At 47.5% G+C, this 17,780-nt stretch overlaps 1 protein-coding gene across 1 annotated transcript; it reads right to left on the bottom strand.

The window, feature by feature from the left end:
* Positions 1 to 56: 56 nt before the first annotated feature.
* Ube2l6 (ubiquitin conjugating enzyme E2 L6) lies at positions 57 to 15,230 on the bottom strand. The gene is made up of 4 exons (XM_006989641.4): positions 15,080 to 15,230; positions 10,806 to 10,901; positions 4,931 to 5,117; positions 57 to 339 (listed from the first exon to the last, which is right to left on the bottom strand). Exons 1-4 carry the CDS (start codon positions 15,104 to 15,106, stop codon positions 188 to 190), a joined length of 462 nt encoding a protein of 153 aa, XP_006989703.2. The 5' UTR covers positions 15,107 to 15,230; the 3' UTR covers positions 57 to 187.
* Between the last annotated feature and the right edge of the window lie 2,550 nt (positions 15,231 to 17,780).

Raw genomic sequence — 17,780 nt, 5'->3', positions numbered from 1 at the left:
CACATCTAGAGCCATATGACTCGGGAAGGAGCACACATCACACAGACCCTCCCCCATACACACACACAGTAGGCACATTTATTGGCAATCAGCAGCTACAAAGGAAAACTTGAGCACAGGATGGTGCCAGTCTCTGATATCCATCCACTCAGCAGAAGATCCAGGCAGAGAGGCCTTAGAACCAGCATTAAGAGGGTCGGTCCTCTCCAAATTGAAGGGTGAATTCCTCTGCCTTCTGCCTGAACATCTCTGGGTTCTGAGTCAGGAGGTCAGCGAGTTCCAACCGCACAGGCTCCTCCGGATTTGGTCTACTCACCAGCATGTTGAGGGCCTCCAAGACTAGAGAGAGAGGACAGAGAAGGGCATCGTGGCCAAGGAGAACCATGGGAGCAGGTCAGGGCTATTCATCCCCAGATTCTCCCGAAGACCCCCAGTCATTCCTCAGGGGACTCCAAGAGGGTCCCACCACTTGGGATGGCTCCACAGCCAAAGCAGATGTCCCTCTCATTCTTCCTTTGTTTTATACAGGGTCTTTTTTTTTTTTTTTTTTTTTTTTTTAAGATTTATATGTGTACAGCATGTTTGTCTGCAGGCCAGAAGAGGAGAAGAGGGCACCAGATCTCATTACAGATGGTTGTGAGTCACCATGTGGTTGCTGGGAATTGAACTCAGGACCTCTGGAAGAGCAGTCAGTGCTCTTAACCTCTGAGCCGTCTCTCCAGCCCAAGTTTGTTTGGTTTTTTTTTCGAGACAGGGTTTCTCTGTGTAGCTTTGCGCCTTTCCTGGAACTCGCTTTGGAGACCAGGCTGGCCTCGAACTCACAGAGATCCATCTGCCTCTGCCTCCCGAGTGCTGGGATCAAAGGCGTGTGCCACTGCCGCCTGGCTATACAGGGTTTTGTTATGGAGCCCAGGCTGCCCTCAAACCAGAGCTCCTCTGCCTCCTGTGTACCAGGATTACCAACACACCCCACCACATCTGACTGTAGGTCTACAGTTTTCAACAATTATTTGCCATGGCTTCAAGGCTTCTCATGAGATAAGTCAGAGTCCTGGTCTTCACTCTCATCTTTTTTTCTTCTCTCATGCAATACGTCCTGACCACCGCCTCCCTTGCCCCCGATCCTCCCAGTGCCCCTACACCATCTCCGCTCTCCCCCAGATCCACTCCTCCTCCCTTTCCCTTCAGAAAAGAGCAGGCCTTCCAGGGATATCAACTGGACACAGAATAACAAGATGCGGTAAGATTAGGCACAAATCCTCACATTAAGGCTGAACAAGGCAACCTGGTAGGAGAAAAAGGGTCTCAGGAGTAAGCAAAAGAGTCAGAGACACCCCACTCCCACTGCCAGGAGTCCCACATAAAACCCAAGTTTAACAACTACAGCATGTATGCTAGGACCTACCTAGCATAGACCCATGCAGGCTCCGTGATTGTCGCTTCTGTAGATCAGGCTGGTCTTGAACTCACAGAGATCCACCTGCCTCTGCCTCCCAAGTGCTGGGGTTAAAGGTGTGCACTACCACCGCCTGGCTCTTTCTATTTTGTTTTTAAGATTTTAGTGTGTATGTGTGTGTGCCCATATTTGTACAGATGATCTTGGAGACAGAAGGGGGAGCTGGATCCCCTAGAGCTAGAGTTACAGGGAGTTGTGAGGGGCCTGATGTGGGTGCTGGGAACTGAACTGTTCTCGGCAAGAGCAGCAATCATTCTTAACTGATGAGCCATTTCTCAGACACTCTGGTTTTCTGTTAGATTGGGATTTCAAAGAAACTTTTATTTGGGGTAAAGGGGTTCTAAACTAAAGACGGAAAACGGTTCCCACCCCAGTGGCTTTCAATCTTCTCAACTGCTTTTGGGAACCTGGGAAGGTGGCATTCAACCCTCCTAGGCAGGTGCACAAATGTCTCTGCTCTCATTTACGGCTCTGGTGAAGACAGCATCACAGGCCCCTAGGGCTCGTCCAAGGCCCACTCCTTGTGTCTCCCCCGCCCTGGGGGTCCTTGTTCTCCTACATTAAGAATCCTGAGCAGGCCGGACACAGGTTGGCACCCAGGTTGAGTCCACAGACTTCAGAGCTTTACTGTCCAACATGGTCACTACTGCTTACGTGTTATTTAAGTTTAAATTCATGGAAGTTCGAAACAATTGAGAATTCAGTTCCAGTTTCTTTAACCACAGGGGACTATGGTATTAGTCACTGGAGACACAGCCAGCATTTCCAGCACTACAGAAAGTCCTGTTAATGCTCTAGAATCAGGTGTGTCCAACTTGGGGATCAACACAAAATTATGAGCTTACTTAAAACATGATATTTATTTTTGCCCTGGGGGGGGGTAGCTTGATAACACAGTTCTCAAGCATGCATTTTGCAGATGACAACTTTCTTTTACAATATCATTGTCTTAGGGTTTCTGTGGCTGTGATGAAAGACCATGACCAAAAGCACCTTGGGGAGGAAAGGGCTTATTTCAGCTTACAACTCTCAGATCTCAGTCTGTCATTGAGGGAAGTCAGGATAGGAACCAAAGCAGAGGCCATAAAAGAACACTGTTTACTGGCTTGCTCCTCACAGCTTGCTCAGCCTGTTTTCTTTCTTTTTTCTTTTTCTTTTTTTAAGATTTATTTATTTATTATGTACAAGAGGGCACCAGATCTCATTACATATGGTTGTGAGCCACCATGTGGTTGCTGGGAATTGAACTCAGGACCTCTGGAAGAGCAGTCACTGCTCTTAACCTCTGAGCCATCTCTCCAGCCCTCAGCCTGCTTTCTTATACAACTCAGAACGAGCTGCCCAGGGGTGGCACCACCCTCAGTGGGCTGGGCCTTCTCACATCAATCTTTAATCAAGAGAATGCTGGACAGACTTACCTGTAGGCCAATCTTATGGAGACGTCTTCTCGTTTGAGAGCTCCTTTTCCCAGATGCTTCTAGCTTGTGTCAAGCTGCCATAAAAGTAACCACCACCCCACACCCGCTAGATCCAGCCAAGCTCTGCCCCTCAGCACCTGTAGGGCCTTATTCAGCAGCTTCACCCTTCATAAGCTTCAGTGTCTCCATTTATTCAATCAGGCTAACGGCAACTCCATCTCATAGGAAGAGATGATGGTCCTCTTACCCCAAGCCCTTCCCTCTGCAGGCAAGCTCTCTCTCTCTCTCTCTCTCTCTCTCTCTCTCTCTCTCTTACACACACACACACACACACACACACACACACACACACACACACGACAAAGTTTCTCAGTCACACTTGAAGGAGTATACCAACCATCCAGTATCTAGGGAAGCATCTCTTCATTCAACAGGTTCACCTTAGACTCACATTTTTATCACCTTTGATTTATTCATTTTTTAAAATGTATTTGGGCTGGAGAGATGGCTCAGCAGTTAAGAGCACTGGCTGCTCTTCCAAAAGTCCTGAGTTTAATTTCCAGCACCCACATGGTGGTTCATAATGATCTTTAACTATAGTCCCATGGGATCTGATGCCTTCTTCTGGTGTAGATATATGCAGACAAAACACACATAAATATATTTATTTATTATATATTTATATATTTAGATTTATGCTATTTATTACATAAATAAATAAGTGTATTTATTTGGGCTGGGTAGATGACTCAGCAATTAACAATGCTGGTTGCTGCTCTAGAGGAACTGTTTGATTCCCAGCATTCACATGGTACCTCACAATTGTCTGTAACTCCAGTCCCAGAGTTCCAACTCCCTCTTCTGGCCTTCACAGGCACCAGACATGTATATGGTGCACAGACATACATGTAGACAGAAAAATCCATACATATTAAATATATAAATGTTTAAAAATTTTTATTTATATACTTTAAAATTTTTATATGCGAGTATGTTGCCTGTACGTACATATGTGCACCATGTGCATGCAGCACCCTTGAAGGCCAAAAGAGGGCGCTAGATCACCTGGAACTGGAATTACAGATCCCCTGAGTGCTGGAACTGAACCCAGATCCTCTGCGAAAGCAGCAAGTGCTCTTAATTTCAGAGTCATCTCTCCAGCGCCTATTTATTTATTTTTGACACAGGGTCTAATTTAGGCCAGGCAGACCTCAAACTTGCTATGTTATTAAGGATTAACTTTTAAAATTAATTTGTTTGTGTGTGTGTGATATGTGTGCATACTGACACAAGCATGCCACAGAACTCATGTAGAGGTCAGAGGACAACTTTTGTGAGCTGTAGGTTCGTTCCTTCCATTGTGGGATATGTGGATCAAACCCAGGTTTAGGCTTGCTCAGTGTGGTAATATGAATGTAATTGGCCCCCATAAACTCAGAGAGTGCCACTATTAGGAGGTGTGGCCTTCTTGAAGTAGGTGTGGCCTTGTTGGAAGAAGTGTGTCATTGTGGGGGTGGGCTTTGAGTTCTCCTATGCTCAAGCTATGTCTAGTTCAGTTCACTTCCTGTTGTCTTAGAGTCAAGATGTAGGACTCTCAACTCCTTCTCCAGCACCACATCTGCCTGCATGCTGCCATATCCTGCCATGATGATAGTGAACTAAACTTTGAATTGCAAGCCACCCAAATTAATTTTTTCCTTTATAAAAGTTGCTGTGGTCATGGGGTCTCTTCACAGCAATTGATAACCCTAACTAAAACACCACTCAGCAAGCCCATTTGCCAGCTGAATCGTCTTGCTCTTGAAGATGGCCTTGGACTTCTGATCCTCCTGCTTCAACTTCTCAAACACTGGCATCCCAAGTGTGGATCATCATACCCAGTTTATATGGTGTAGAAGACTGACCCTAAGACTTTATAAGACAAGCACTCAACTGAGTTACACCCTATTCCCTAGCTCTTCTCTTTTAAGCCTTTAACACAAATTAATCCCCAAACATCCCCCATTCAATAGCCCCCATCTACATCTGCCCCTCTTCTGGGCAAGGCCAGTCCTACCTTGGCAGGTCTTGGTGTAAGGCTTCCAGTTCTCAATGCTGATGAGGGGCAGGCACACCAACCCATCCTCGCTGATGTTGGGGTGGTAGATCTTGGTGATGAATTTCAAAGTGGGAGGCTTAAGTGGATACTCTCTGGGGAAGTCAATTTGCAGATGGAAGGCCTTGAGGTGATAGGGAGGTTGGTCCTGGTCAAAGAGAAGAGACTGAGCTCTGTTCTGATGGTACAACTCCCTGCAAGATGGCTTTCCTCCAAGGGCTTTGATCTGGTTCCCTCCCTTCCTCGTCTCAGGGTCCCAGGTGTTCTCTGTTCTACTCCCAGGAAGAGAGGAGCATCTGACAACTGCCTTAGAAATTAGAGGAAGGATAGACCCTGGGTTTTATTCTGTTGTCATGAGTGAAACATCTCCCATCCCTGAACCTCAGTTTCCTCAACTGAAAAATGGGACAGAAGCCCAGAAAACCACACCGACAGCCCCGGTTAAGCTCAATGAGTCACAACACAAAACAAGCAGACATGTGAGGAAGAGCTATGTAGGGCAGAGGGAAGGCGGCATGAGAGCAACCAGTGTGTGTATAATAGATGTATGAAACTGTCAGAGAACAAATTTACTAATTAAAAGTGGTGCAGATGCTATGGAAAACCAGAAAGGAGGTCGCCAAAACTTAAAATAAGATCCATCAATTCCACTTTGGACGGATCCCTCAAAGAATTTTTTAAGATGTATTTATTTTGTGTGTATGAATGCCTGCATGCATGTAAGTGTACCACATGCTCATGGAAGTCAGAGATGTTAACTCCCCTGGGACTGGAGTTACAGGCAGTTGCAAGCTGCCATGTGGGTGCTGGGAATTGAACTTGGGTCCCCTGCAAGAGCAACCAGGGCTCTCAACTACTGAGCCATCTCTCCAGTGCTCCCCAAAGAACTTCTTTTGTTTTTCAAAGACAGGGTTTCTCTGTGTAACCCTGGCTGTCCTGGAACTCACTCTGTAGACCAGGCTGGCCTCGAACTCACACATCTGCCTGCCTCTGCCTCCTGAGTGCTGGGATTAAAGGTGTGCACCACCATAGCCTGGAGGAACTTTTTAATAAAATCATTTTACTATAATGAAGTCATAAATAAAAACATCACAGAGTTAAGTTAATGTAGCCACACAAACGCTTGCCCAGTCCTAAACTCTACATCTCAATGAATTTCTACACAGAACAGCCTTTCTGAAGCCATGCAACTTCCCTTATGTTTTTGTGTTTTAATTTATTCTTCTCTCACACAATACATTCTGGTGGAAGCCTCTCCTCCCTCCACTCCTTCCAGTCATGGTGGTCCTCCCCCCTGCCCCCACATCTTCCCTCTCCCCAGATCCAGCTGCTCCTGTTTCCCTTCAGAAAAGAGCAGGCCTCCCAGTGAGTGATATCAAACACTTAGGGATTTACACTTTCACTTTCAATTATATTTTTATGAATTTGTTCACCACACACAAAAAAGAAAAACCACAACAGAGTTGAAACTGAAAAAACAATCCATTTTTTACTCTCTTTCACTTGTGTGTCCTTTTGTCTGCAGCATTCTGTCTGTCCTCATCACCTGATGTTATGCTTTCTTGGTCTCCTTTCTAAATGGCACGCTGTGCCCACCCTTACGGCTGTTTGCATGTATACACTCTAGACCAGAATCTGCATATGAGAAAGAAGATCCTAATTGTTTTTTGAGTTTGAGTGACCCCACTTTCCAAGTCCATCCATTTGCCTGAAAATTTCATGGTTACATTTTCCTACTCAGCTGAAGACGACAAATGAAAAAAATGAGACACATATGGACAAAGACACATTGTTTATCCTTAAAAGGGAATGACAGCCTAATACACACTACAACTTGAATGAACCTTGAAGACATCACGATAAGTGAAATAAGCTAAACAAAAATAAATAAATAAAATAAAAAACAAACAAAAAAAACCTGACAGCTACTGTATTGATGGCACTCATGTCAATACCTAGAATGGTCAAATCCTAGAAATATAAAACAGAAAAGTGCTTATCAGGTGCTGGAGGAATGGAGAGAGCTTATCAAATATAGGCCTAGTTTGAAATACAGATTGAAACGCTCTAAAAATGGAGGGGAATGATGACTACATAATGTACTTACGAACTCTTTAAACACGGTAAGTGTTATTACTTTACAATGATACATATACACAAACAAAATAAACCTTAAAAAAAAAACTAGACATAAAGCTCCACGCCTATAATCGGAATGTTTGGAAGGTGAAGCAGGACTGTTGCCTGGGCTACAGAGTGGGTTCAAGTCATCCTGGACTACACAGCAAAACTCTGTCACAAAACAAAATACAACAAACCCCAGGGACTGGAGTAAAGAAGGGTTTGGCAATGGCCAAGAGCTAGTACAAGAAGAATTCAGATCAAGGGAGCTGAAGAGTCTCCTGGGCACCTACCCTGGGCCACCTGTGTGTGACTAGGAACGGCCCCCACATTAGCCTGTAGAGTGGAGAGGAGGCAACGTGAAGACCCTGAAGCTACAGGGTCAGTTTTGTCTCTTTCACCCACGAGCAGTGTCTCTTAGATGAGTGACTGGACCTCATCTAACAGTAGATGTCTTCGTAGGGCTTAGCTGAGGATGAAATGAGTTAGTTTATGTCAAAGGCCTAGAACAGGGTATGGCAGCACACATATGTGCACCAGCTATCATTGGTAAGTCTGAAAACCATGTCTCTCAACGTAAGGAAACTGTAGTTCAGTGTGTACATGCGATGTCCAGGTCACCGTGACTGTGCTAAAATGGAAACTCAGCACTTGACTCTACGACCCACATATGACCACCACTCTGTGTTCCCTGAAGAAGTTCCAGGGGCTGGAGATGTGGCTCAGTTGGCAGAGCATTTACCCAGCGTGGACAAAGCCCTGGGACCAGTTCCTGGCACCACCTAACACAGGGTGTGACGGTGCACACCTGCCATCCCAGTGCTTGGGTGGTAGATAAGATGTTCAAGGTCATTCTTGGCTACATAGGGAGTTTGAGGCTAGCCGTGGACACACGAGACCCTGTAAAGAAGAAGAAGAGGAAAGGGGAGGGGAGCGGAGACCAGAATGATCCCAGCACAGAGCAGAATGGTCCCAGCACAGAGCTCAGGGTCCTTCACACTGGTGCCAAAGCTCCAAATCCTTCCAGAAGTTCCATTTTTGAAAACACAGGGCTAAGAGAGCTAGAACTACAGCAGTGGTTGGGCAGAGTCAAGGGTTGTGTTGTTTTTTTTTTCTGTTCTGAGTGCTGGAATGGACACCGAGGCCGCATACGTGCTAGGCTCGTCCACTGTTACTGGGCCCTGTCTGTAGCCCAGAGTCAAGGTTCTGACTGAGTACCTGTCTCTAACACACACAGAATGGAAACTGGGCTTGGCTGTGTTTATCTCCTGGGCAGATAAAGAAAATATCCAGCTCATGGTCTTGATAAACAGAAAAGCCTGGGTCTGTGAGGCAGAGACAAGAGTGAGTGACGCAGGACCCTCAGGGCAGAACTGGGTGTCTTTGCATCCTGTCTGCAGACTTCTTCTTGCTGAGCTCCAAGGTCTTAACAATGGATGAACGGTGCAGACAGCTGAGGCCCGAGGCCTTCTCCTGCTCTGCCTCATGCTACTGTGTGACTCTGAGCTTCTCTAGGACTCGCTCTCTCATCCGTAAAGAAGGTGGACCAGATGAAGGAGTTCACACTGCATCCCATGTTGGTGGAAAGAATCTGCTTTCCAGATTCTGGGTTAAATAAAATTTTTGATTGAAACCGTCCACGCACTGGTTAGGATGGAAGACTCTGGAGCTGGAAATGTAGCTCAGTGGCAAAGTACATGCTTTGCTCACGTGCCTTGGGTTCAAATCTTAGCACCGCAAGCAAAACAAAAAGGAGAAAAATAGGAAAGTCCAAGGCTGGAGGACTGCCAGCCTGAGCTACAGAGTGAGGACCTGTCTCCAATGAAGGGAGAAAAAACAGAAAAGGAAGGGATTGAGGGAATAGCTCAGTCAGGAAAGTGTTTGCATTGCAAACATAAGGACCTGACTTGGGTCCCCCAAATCCCTGTATGGGAGGGAAAAAAGCAGAACAAGGTGTCACACGCTTGCAATCCTGGTGCTGGGAAGTGTGAGCAGGCAGATCCCTGGGGACCGGCTGCTTAGCCTGCCTACCCTACTTAGAAAGTCCCAGGCTAAAGTCCGGGGAGGGGGGGGGGGGAGTGTACAGCATTTTAAACTGACCTCTTGCTTCCACAAGTTCACAAAGGTAAACATGGAGGAGAAGGGACAGAATTGGAGGGGGCGGGGTGTGAAATTGAATTCTGGAGCCAGACGAGCCCCTGCCCTGCCCCCTCATTCTGTGTAACGGCGGGCACATTCCTCGACTGCCTGGCTTTCCACCTCCTCATCTGTAACAGGACGATGCCCTTCCTTAAGGTGGGCGAGGCTTCTCAGTGTAACCTCATGCCGTGTTCTTCAGACAGTCATCCATCTGTTGCGATTCTCTACACAGCTTTACAAGGCCAGCGCAGCTGTGACCCGCTGTCGCTGAAGGGACAGGTGGGCTGCCTGGACGACCATGTAAATTGAGACTAAGTCTTTCTGGGGCTAGAGGTCTGCTTGTCCTCAAAGGCTCTTGGCTTCTCCTTCCCTGCAGGCCAGCTACTCTCTTCATCACAGCTCCCTAGAGTCTGACAAATGTCCTCCAGCCTCCTGATTGGCTGGAGAGGTGTTGGCACATCTGCCTGAGGACTCACCCATAGAGATCCTGTGACTTCTCAGTCTCTCTCAAACATGGCCTTTCCTAATTTTTCCTGTGACTGCCCTCTTCCTCCTGACCTACCCCTCCTCCTCGCTGTCATCATCCCAAAACTGGTCTCCGGGAAGACATAACCAGGATCCACTTAGTATCTTTTCCCCAACACTTGTGGCCCAGCATCTGGACAGCTTCAACCAAGGGGCTGAAGGACCTTGACAGGGCTCAAATGTTGGCCCAGCTCAAGCCTTCCTCCATTTTTCTGTACTACAGATTAGTGGAAAGGGAAGGAGAGACCATTGCATGGTAATTACAGATTCTAAATAATTAGACCATCAGTTTTCTCCAAGAGCTTTGCTTAGCAAAGGGCTGTGTCTTTTGTTTTTGTTTGTTTGTTTTCCTTTTTCTTCTAGGTGTTATTTCTCAAGTTGAGTCATGACCCTATATCAAAAAAACAAGGAGGTCTCATTTTGTCAGAAACAATATTAACTAAGCCTGGTAGCACATGTTTTTAGCTCCAGCACTTAGGAGGCAGTGCTCTGAGTTCAAGACCACCTTGGTCTACACAACAAGCTCCAGACCAAGTTACATAGGGAGATCGTATCTCAAAATGTGTGTGTATGTGTTAAACTACCTTGTTTTGGGAGACAGGGCTTCCCACTGGCCTGAAAATCACCAAGTAAGCTAGGCTGCCTGGTCAGTGAGTTCCAGAGACCTGTCTCTGCCTCCTCAGCTCTGGGATTACAAGCTCCTGCCATCACGCTTGACTGTTTACATGGGTGCTGAGGGCCAAACTCAGGTCCTCATGTTCACCAACTGGGCCTCCCCTGATTTTGGTACTGTTTGTCTGCCGAACCTTCCTTCTTTGGTGGGCTTGGTAGCTACCAGTTTGAAGGAGAGGTGTCCTCCTAAGTCCAAAGTTTCGGTTGGTGTGTTCATTAGTCTGAATGGACTTAGAAGCAGCTGTTCTAGAGACAGAACTTTTAACAAACACCACAACCTCCAGGAAGAGATCCCAGGTCAAAGGAAGTTCTCACCTAGGCCTGACTCTCCCATCTAGCATAAGTCACCCCTACCCCAAGAGTTCCCATGGATACTCACAGGCAGCAGGAGCATGTGCCATACAAGCACGTTGGCATCATCGCTAGACAGGTCCCGCAGGTACGGTGGAAGCTTCTCCAAAAGATCCTCCAGCTCCTGTAGGGGTCACACGGGGACAGTGGGCCAGGTGTTCATAACCTCAGCACCGTACCCACAGCCCTGCAGCAAGCCCAAACAGCATATCGTAAGAACAGAAAGCAAAAGGTCAGAGCCTTTTGTGAAATATTTGTTCACACTGTGTGAAGCTGTGTCACTGTGACTGGTATAATAAAGAGCTGACTGGCCAATAGCGAGGCGGGAGAGAATAGGCGGGACTTCCCAACAGATTTAGGCGTTAAGAGATGCCAACGAGACACTGAAAAAGTCAGACATATGATAGAGAGGAAAGGTAACTGAACATAGATTAATAAAAACAGGTTAATTTAAGTTATGAGAGACAGTTGGGAGCCAGGCAGTGGTGGTGCACGCCTTTAACCCCAGCACCCGGGAGACAGAGTCAGGCAGATCTCTGTGAGTTGGAGGCCAGCCTGGTCTACAGAGTGAGTTCTAGGACAGCCAGGGCTGTTACACAGAGAAATCTTGTCTGAAAAAACCAAAGAGAGAGAGGGGAGAGAGGGAGAGAGAGAGTTGGGGAAAAGCCTAAACTAAAGCCAACCTTTTATAACTAATAGTAAGTCTCCATGCCTTTATTTTTGAACTGGGAGCCCAAAGGAAAGTCCGACTACAGGAGCCCTCACTTAGGGAGCACTTAGCTGGTGTGGGACACAGTACTGGGTGATAAATGAATCACCTGATTTCATCCTCACTCCAGGTCTGCAGGCCCCAGCATAAGAATAAGCTGATCACTTCTCTCAAATATTGAGAATTTGGGAGTAAGTTCTCCTAGGAGCCTTTCTTTCTGAAAGCAAGGTACTTAACTCTGTCTTCTTGCCCTCTTTCTAGAAAGCCACTGGGTCCAATTTCCTCTTGGTGTCTTCACTAATACCTGCTGAGTTTCCAGCACAATGTGCACGGGTGGAAACAACGGCAAGAACATCACCCACCCACCCCTCCACCACGCCACACCGCCCTTAGGGTAAAGGTCTGCCCCCAGTGAGGAACTCTACACACCACACATGGGAACCAGGGAATAAGGAGTAACCGGGCTTCTTAGAAATGTGGCCCAATCACTTGGGCACCCCTTCATTCTCCCAAGAGCAGCTTACTGAGCATCCTCTGCTGACCCCTGACTAAGACGGGGTGCAGCCCTCAAGAATGTCTTTGGAGCAATGGAGGAAACTCAAATTTGAGGATGTGAATAGTGCGAATGGACACATAATCAGGGAGGAGGGAAGAAGGGGAGCAGGAATGCTTCCCAGAGGTCGCACGCTGTGAGATGGGCCTTGAAGAGTAGATGGGAACCCTCCAGGTAGAAAAGCAGGACATCAAGGCTGAGGCCCAGACAGGACAAATGTATGCAGGTGCCCCCATGGAATACTAATGTTATCACAGGAAAAGGGCTTCACGGCTAAGTACATGTGGGCAAGTTGAGCTAAACAGGCTCATCACTGCAGAACAGCCCTAAGGTTGTGGGTTTGGTTTGGTTATTGCAGTACTGGGGTGAAACTAAGTGCCTTGAACATACTAGGTGGTACCCTACCTGAACCACATCCCACATGCCCAAAGTCCCCCGTGTACCATAGTGCATCTGACCAAGGGACCTCACCCCTGGGACTCCATTTTTAGAAAAAGGCGACATTGAAAAACATTCATACAACAAGCAGCTCAGTCCTCTGGGACAACAACTAGATACAAACTATGTTTCTCATCCAGGGATGTGTGTACCCACCAGGGTACATTTGTCAATATCCAGACACATTTTCCACTATCACAAATGGGGTGAGTGCTACTACAGTTCAGCAGGTCAAGTCCAGAGATACTGATGAAACATCCTACAAAGAAGTATCTGGTCCCAAGTGCCAACAGAGACAAAGTTGAGAAGTGCTTGTGTAAACACACGCAGAGAGAAAGTTTCCCTAACCCAAGGGGTTGGGTGTGGGGTCCTTCACTGCTGTAAACTATCTGTACTTCCTCTCCCAAATACATGAACTTCCCACATTTTCTTCTATCTCTCAGCCTCTCTTCCATGTCTAGCCACACCAACAAATTGCTTCCTGCCTCTTCCACTTAGAGCCATGACCACTCATTTGCCTATTCCACCTAACTACAACCATCCTCTTGGCAAGAACAAAGGTTTAGGTAGAACACAGATCTTGAACGAGCATGTTCAGGGCTAGAGATGCAGCTCAGTTGGTAGGGTGTTTGCTTGGCATGCATGAAGCCCTGGGTTCAGTTCCGAAAACTGCATAAAGCTTGATTAAGTGGTACACATCTCTGATCCCAGGACTTAAGAGATGGAGGCAAAAGAATCAAGAAATTAAAGGTTGGACTGGTGAGGTAGCTCAGCAGCTAGGTGTACCTGTTGCTCTAAGCCAGAGGACCTGGGTTCAATTCCCAGCACCCACATGGTGGCTAACAACCATCTCTGTAACAACCAGTTACAGGGGATCCAATATTCTCTTTTGCCTCTGCGAGCACCAGGCATATAGGTGGTTCACAGATATACATGCAGGCAGAACACCCATGCACAGAAAATAAAAGTAATAATTTTAAAAAGAAAGTAAAGATCATTGTCAGCTACATATCAAGTTTGAGGCCAACCTGGACTGCATAAAACCCTATCTCAAAAAAAAAAAAAAAGAAAAAGAAAAAGAAAGAAAAAACCCAAGGGGAATTTTCTCTCTTACCACTGGGAATACTTGGATTTTATGTGCTTTCGTGAATTCTGCCATGACTTTCCCATAATTGCTGAAATCTAAGCTAGGACACACAGCTCCTCCCAAAGTCTGCTAGTAAGTCACCTGACTTGGAGGAACTGAAACTGAAGACACAAAGGCCCTTAATAGCCCTGTTGTGATAGTCTCGTCAGTCTAGAGTCAAATTCCAGCCCCGTCACTCCTGCTGAAATCTGAACAGCACTGTCAGCCAGGTTACTCTCTCTGATATCTCAATTTCCTCCTCTGCAAAATGGGAAGACACAATTATCTCACAGAGTTGCTATACAAATTAGATAAAATAAACTGCCTGGCACTCAGGATTCTGGAGCAATACAAGCCTGTCCATCTCTTAGCAAGAGGTAGCGAGGACCCTCTGCCCTATTTTGCACCAGCCTCCAAATTTTAGTTCTGGGATGGGCCTGCTCTGGCCTTCTCCATCTTAAAGAATTTTCCCTTATGGAGCCGAGGACAGCAGCCACCCTTCTCTCTCCTGAAGCAGCCTTTCCCTAAATTGTGCAGACTGGAGGGACCTTTGGGGTAAACTTCAAAGCCTGGGGTACCAGCCCCAGCCCGCCAGCGTTTCTCCCCTACAATCTCCAATCGTGGCTCCATTCAGCCCTCTAGACATTCCTAAAGAAACTGACCCCTTTCCATTCTTCCAGATAGTATTCAGTGTCCCAGATAGAAACGAGCACTCAAAGGGGATAAGATTTTTGTTCCTTTTCTGCCCCCTGCCGCCTGGCACTGGGCTAGTACGAAATAGGCATTTAGCATCTGTAGCAGACTGCATGCAAACCTACTCAGGGCATCAATTGGTACTTCTCATCCAGGGACTCTTCTGTATACTTTCATTCCAGGGACTGCCCATTCCCGCCCCACTGCCCATCAGCATCTCTAGCTTCTAAGGCCTCGGTTAAGAAAGGTATCAAATTATGGGTCCATCCAGTAGGTGGCGCAACAGAACCCTTCTCGTGCCTGAGATACGCCCCACAAATAAATGTCCAGCAGAATTGAAACTGAAACCAGTTTGGGGACGCTAGTTCATTCTCACTCCCGCACCCCCTGCCCCAACACACACACCACCAACACACACACACACCAGTACAACTGGAAACGTGGTGACTACTCTGTCTTGTGTGTCCCCCATCCCGGCCCACAAACTCCAGCCCTACACACAAACACACACCCACACCCACACACCCACACCCACAAACACACATATCCCGGCCCACAAACTCCAGCCCTACACACACACACACACACACACACACACACACACACACACACACACACCGACCGCCTCCTCCCACTCCTTCACTGGGAGAGGGGGAGGATGCCTGGGTTTCAGCCCACTCTGGTACCCCTAATAAACAAAAGCTCAGAGGTCAGCTGGGGGAAACGGAGGGAATAGAGCATGGGGGGAGAGCACTAGAAAGGGGTCGTCTTACACGCACTTACCTTCGCGACTCGCTTGCTGGCTGTCATCTCGGGTTGGAGCGTGGAGCACCTGCAGACTTCCTCAGGTCCCGGCTTTCTGAACCACAGCTCCGGAGCCCCACCCACGCCCCGCTCCACCCATGCAGACTCCAGCTGCAAAGACCTGCTCCCCACCCCACCGGTGGATACCTGGAGGGAGCCCTCATCGAGTGTCCCTGGAACTCAGCTCTTTGCAAATCAGAGACTAAGTCCTCGGAGCGCAGTGCTCCGCTTGGTTCCTGAGTCCCTCGGTGAGCGTCGCTCAGGAGCCGGAATGGGGTCCATCCCTAGACTTCATCATCCCCTCCACGCCGAGAATACACTCGCCCGAAGTACAGACGATATACTCGCTGTGCAAACCTAACTCTGCTGTAGGGCTCTCTGCGACCTCTGCAATGTGTTAGCCGGCCTAACCCCTACCTCAAGAAAGATTCTCAGAACCCTGAGCCAAGTCATTTTGCCTTTGTGGGCCCAGTGCCCAATCCTAAAAGCGAGTGAGGGGGACAGTGTGAACTATATGCCCTCCAAGGACTATGAGAAATCCTAGATGCAGTCCAGCAGTTGGACTAAGACACAGTGAAAGATGCTTCTTTTAGGTTGCTTGATGCTGAGCACCACATGAGGATGCTGTTGGACCCATTTGTTTTTAGTTTTGGGTGCTCTGTCGACTTTAAGTCCTTTACTCAGCAGAACACGTAGAAAGTGCCTGCTGTATGGCGATTTGGGAAACCGATGGGTAAGAGAAGCCTCAAGATAGATTTCAGGAGCCTATTATTGTTTACTACCAGCCGGTTACAAACTATGGACCTGGTGTGTGTTCTCATGACAGCCAAGAGTCTCCACCCCCTGCGCAAGGGCAGAGACCCCTTGCCCGAGCCCAAGTTGAGACCACGGTAGAATAGCAGCACCCCAACCCCAAATATTGAACAGCATCTGGGAGAAATTCTGCTGCTGTGATGAAGCTACGGAGAAGTCTACCTTCCCCACCTCACCCTTTCTAGCCTAGAAATTAGTCTATTTCGAACTCCAAATTTTGACCCAGTATGCCACATTTTCCCCCCTCTCTCCAGGATCCAAATGTCTGCCTTGCTTTATTTGCAGAACGATTCTGTTTATTCATTTCAATAACTTTAACCAGATACTTCCTAAATGATGGCAATGGACAGGACACCATCAGCAATCCCTAAATATAGGTAGGGGATGAGGGAGCAGGGCATTGAATCCATTTCTAGTTAGTCTTAGTTAACAAGCACTTGATACCCAGTGCCAGGCACTATCCTGAGAACACACCAAGCTGAAAAAGTGTGGTGACTGTGCTCGGAGAAGCACTCAGGCAGTTGAAACACGGAGAATTCAGCCTCTAAATTTTTGTGTGTTTGTAGTTTTTTGAGATAGGGTCTCACTATGTAGTCCTGGCTGGCCTAGAACTCAGAGATCTGCCGGTCTCTGCCTCCCTAGTGCTGGGATTAAAGACCTGCATCACCATGCCCGCTTGGTGAGTTTTTAATGATAATAACAAAGAATCACTCGGTCCTCTGAGGGTAGGAGACTCACTTGATCTCCTTGTGGAGGGAGGCAGAGGCTTCCTGGATGACAGAATCTAAGTGAGGGAGACTGAACAGTTAGCTGGAGGAAGAGCATAGAAGGAAGGCGTTCCAAAAAGAGGGAAGGAACGGCATTGGCAAGGAACATACAGGGTGTGGGGAACCTGAAAGGGTCGGCAGGGGGAGCATAGTTGTCCGGTCGACCCTCCTTCTTCCCTTTACAGCCTGCATCCTGATGTGAATTCAGGCATTCTGGGAAGGGTCCAGAATCAGCATGTGAGAGCTTACACACACACACACACACACACACACACACACACGGACACGGACACACACGGACACACACGGACACACACGGACACGGAAACGGACACGGACACACACACACACACACACATACACACACACACACACACACACACACACGGACACGGACACGGACACGGACACAGACACACACGGACACACATGGACACACACGGACACGGAAACGGACACGGACACACACACACACACATACACACACACACACACACACACACGGACACACACGGACACGGAAACAGACACGGACACACACACACACACACACACACGGACACACACACACAGACACGGACACGGACACACATGGACATGAAAAAATAAATAGCTCATTTATTTTGATTGGAACACAATAATTGTACACACTGACAGAGACAGTGTGGTAACCCATGTATGGGATGTGCAATGATGAAATCACAGCAATTAGTATCTGTGTGGCAAGCATTCTCACTTCTTTGTGTTCAGGATCTATGAGCTCTTCTAGTTCCTTAGGAAATCCATAATGAATCGTTGTTAGTGAAACTTGCCCCACTGTGCTATAGAACATAAGAACCCAGGGCTGCTGGGAGCCTGAGGAGATGGGTCAGCCGTTAAGGGCATGTGTTGCTCTCACAGCAACCTGGGTCCAGTGTCTAGTACCCACATGGTGACTCACAAACCATCCACACTTCCAGGAGATCAGACATCCTCTTCTAATCTCTGCAGGCACCAGGCATACATACAGTGCACTATGCAGGCAAAACAAACACACATATAAAAGAAAAAAGTCTTTTAAAATATGTTAAAAAAAAAAAAAAAAAAAACGCAGGGCAGCG

Source organism: Peromyscus maniculatus, chromosome 4 (genome assembly GCF_049852395.1).
Source record: "Peromyscus maniculatus bairdii isolate BWxNUB_F1_BW_parent chromosome 4, HU_Pman_BW_mat_3.1, whole genome shotgun sequence".
Lineage (NCBI taxonomy): Eukaryota > Metazoa > Chordata > Mammalia > Rodentia > Cricetidae > Peromyscus > Peromyscus maniculatus.
Note: the sequence above shows the minus strand (reverse complement) of the source record. Positions and strands in the feature narration are given on the sequence as shown.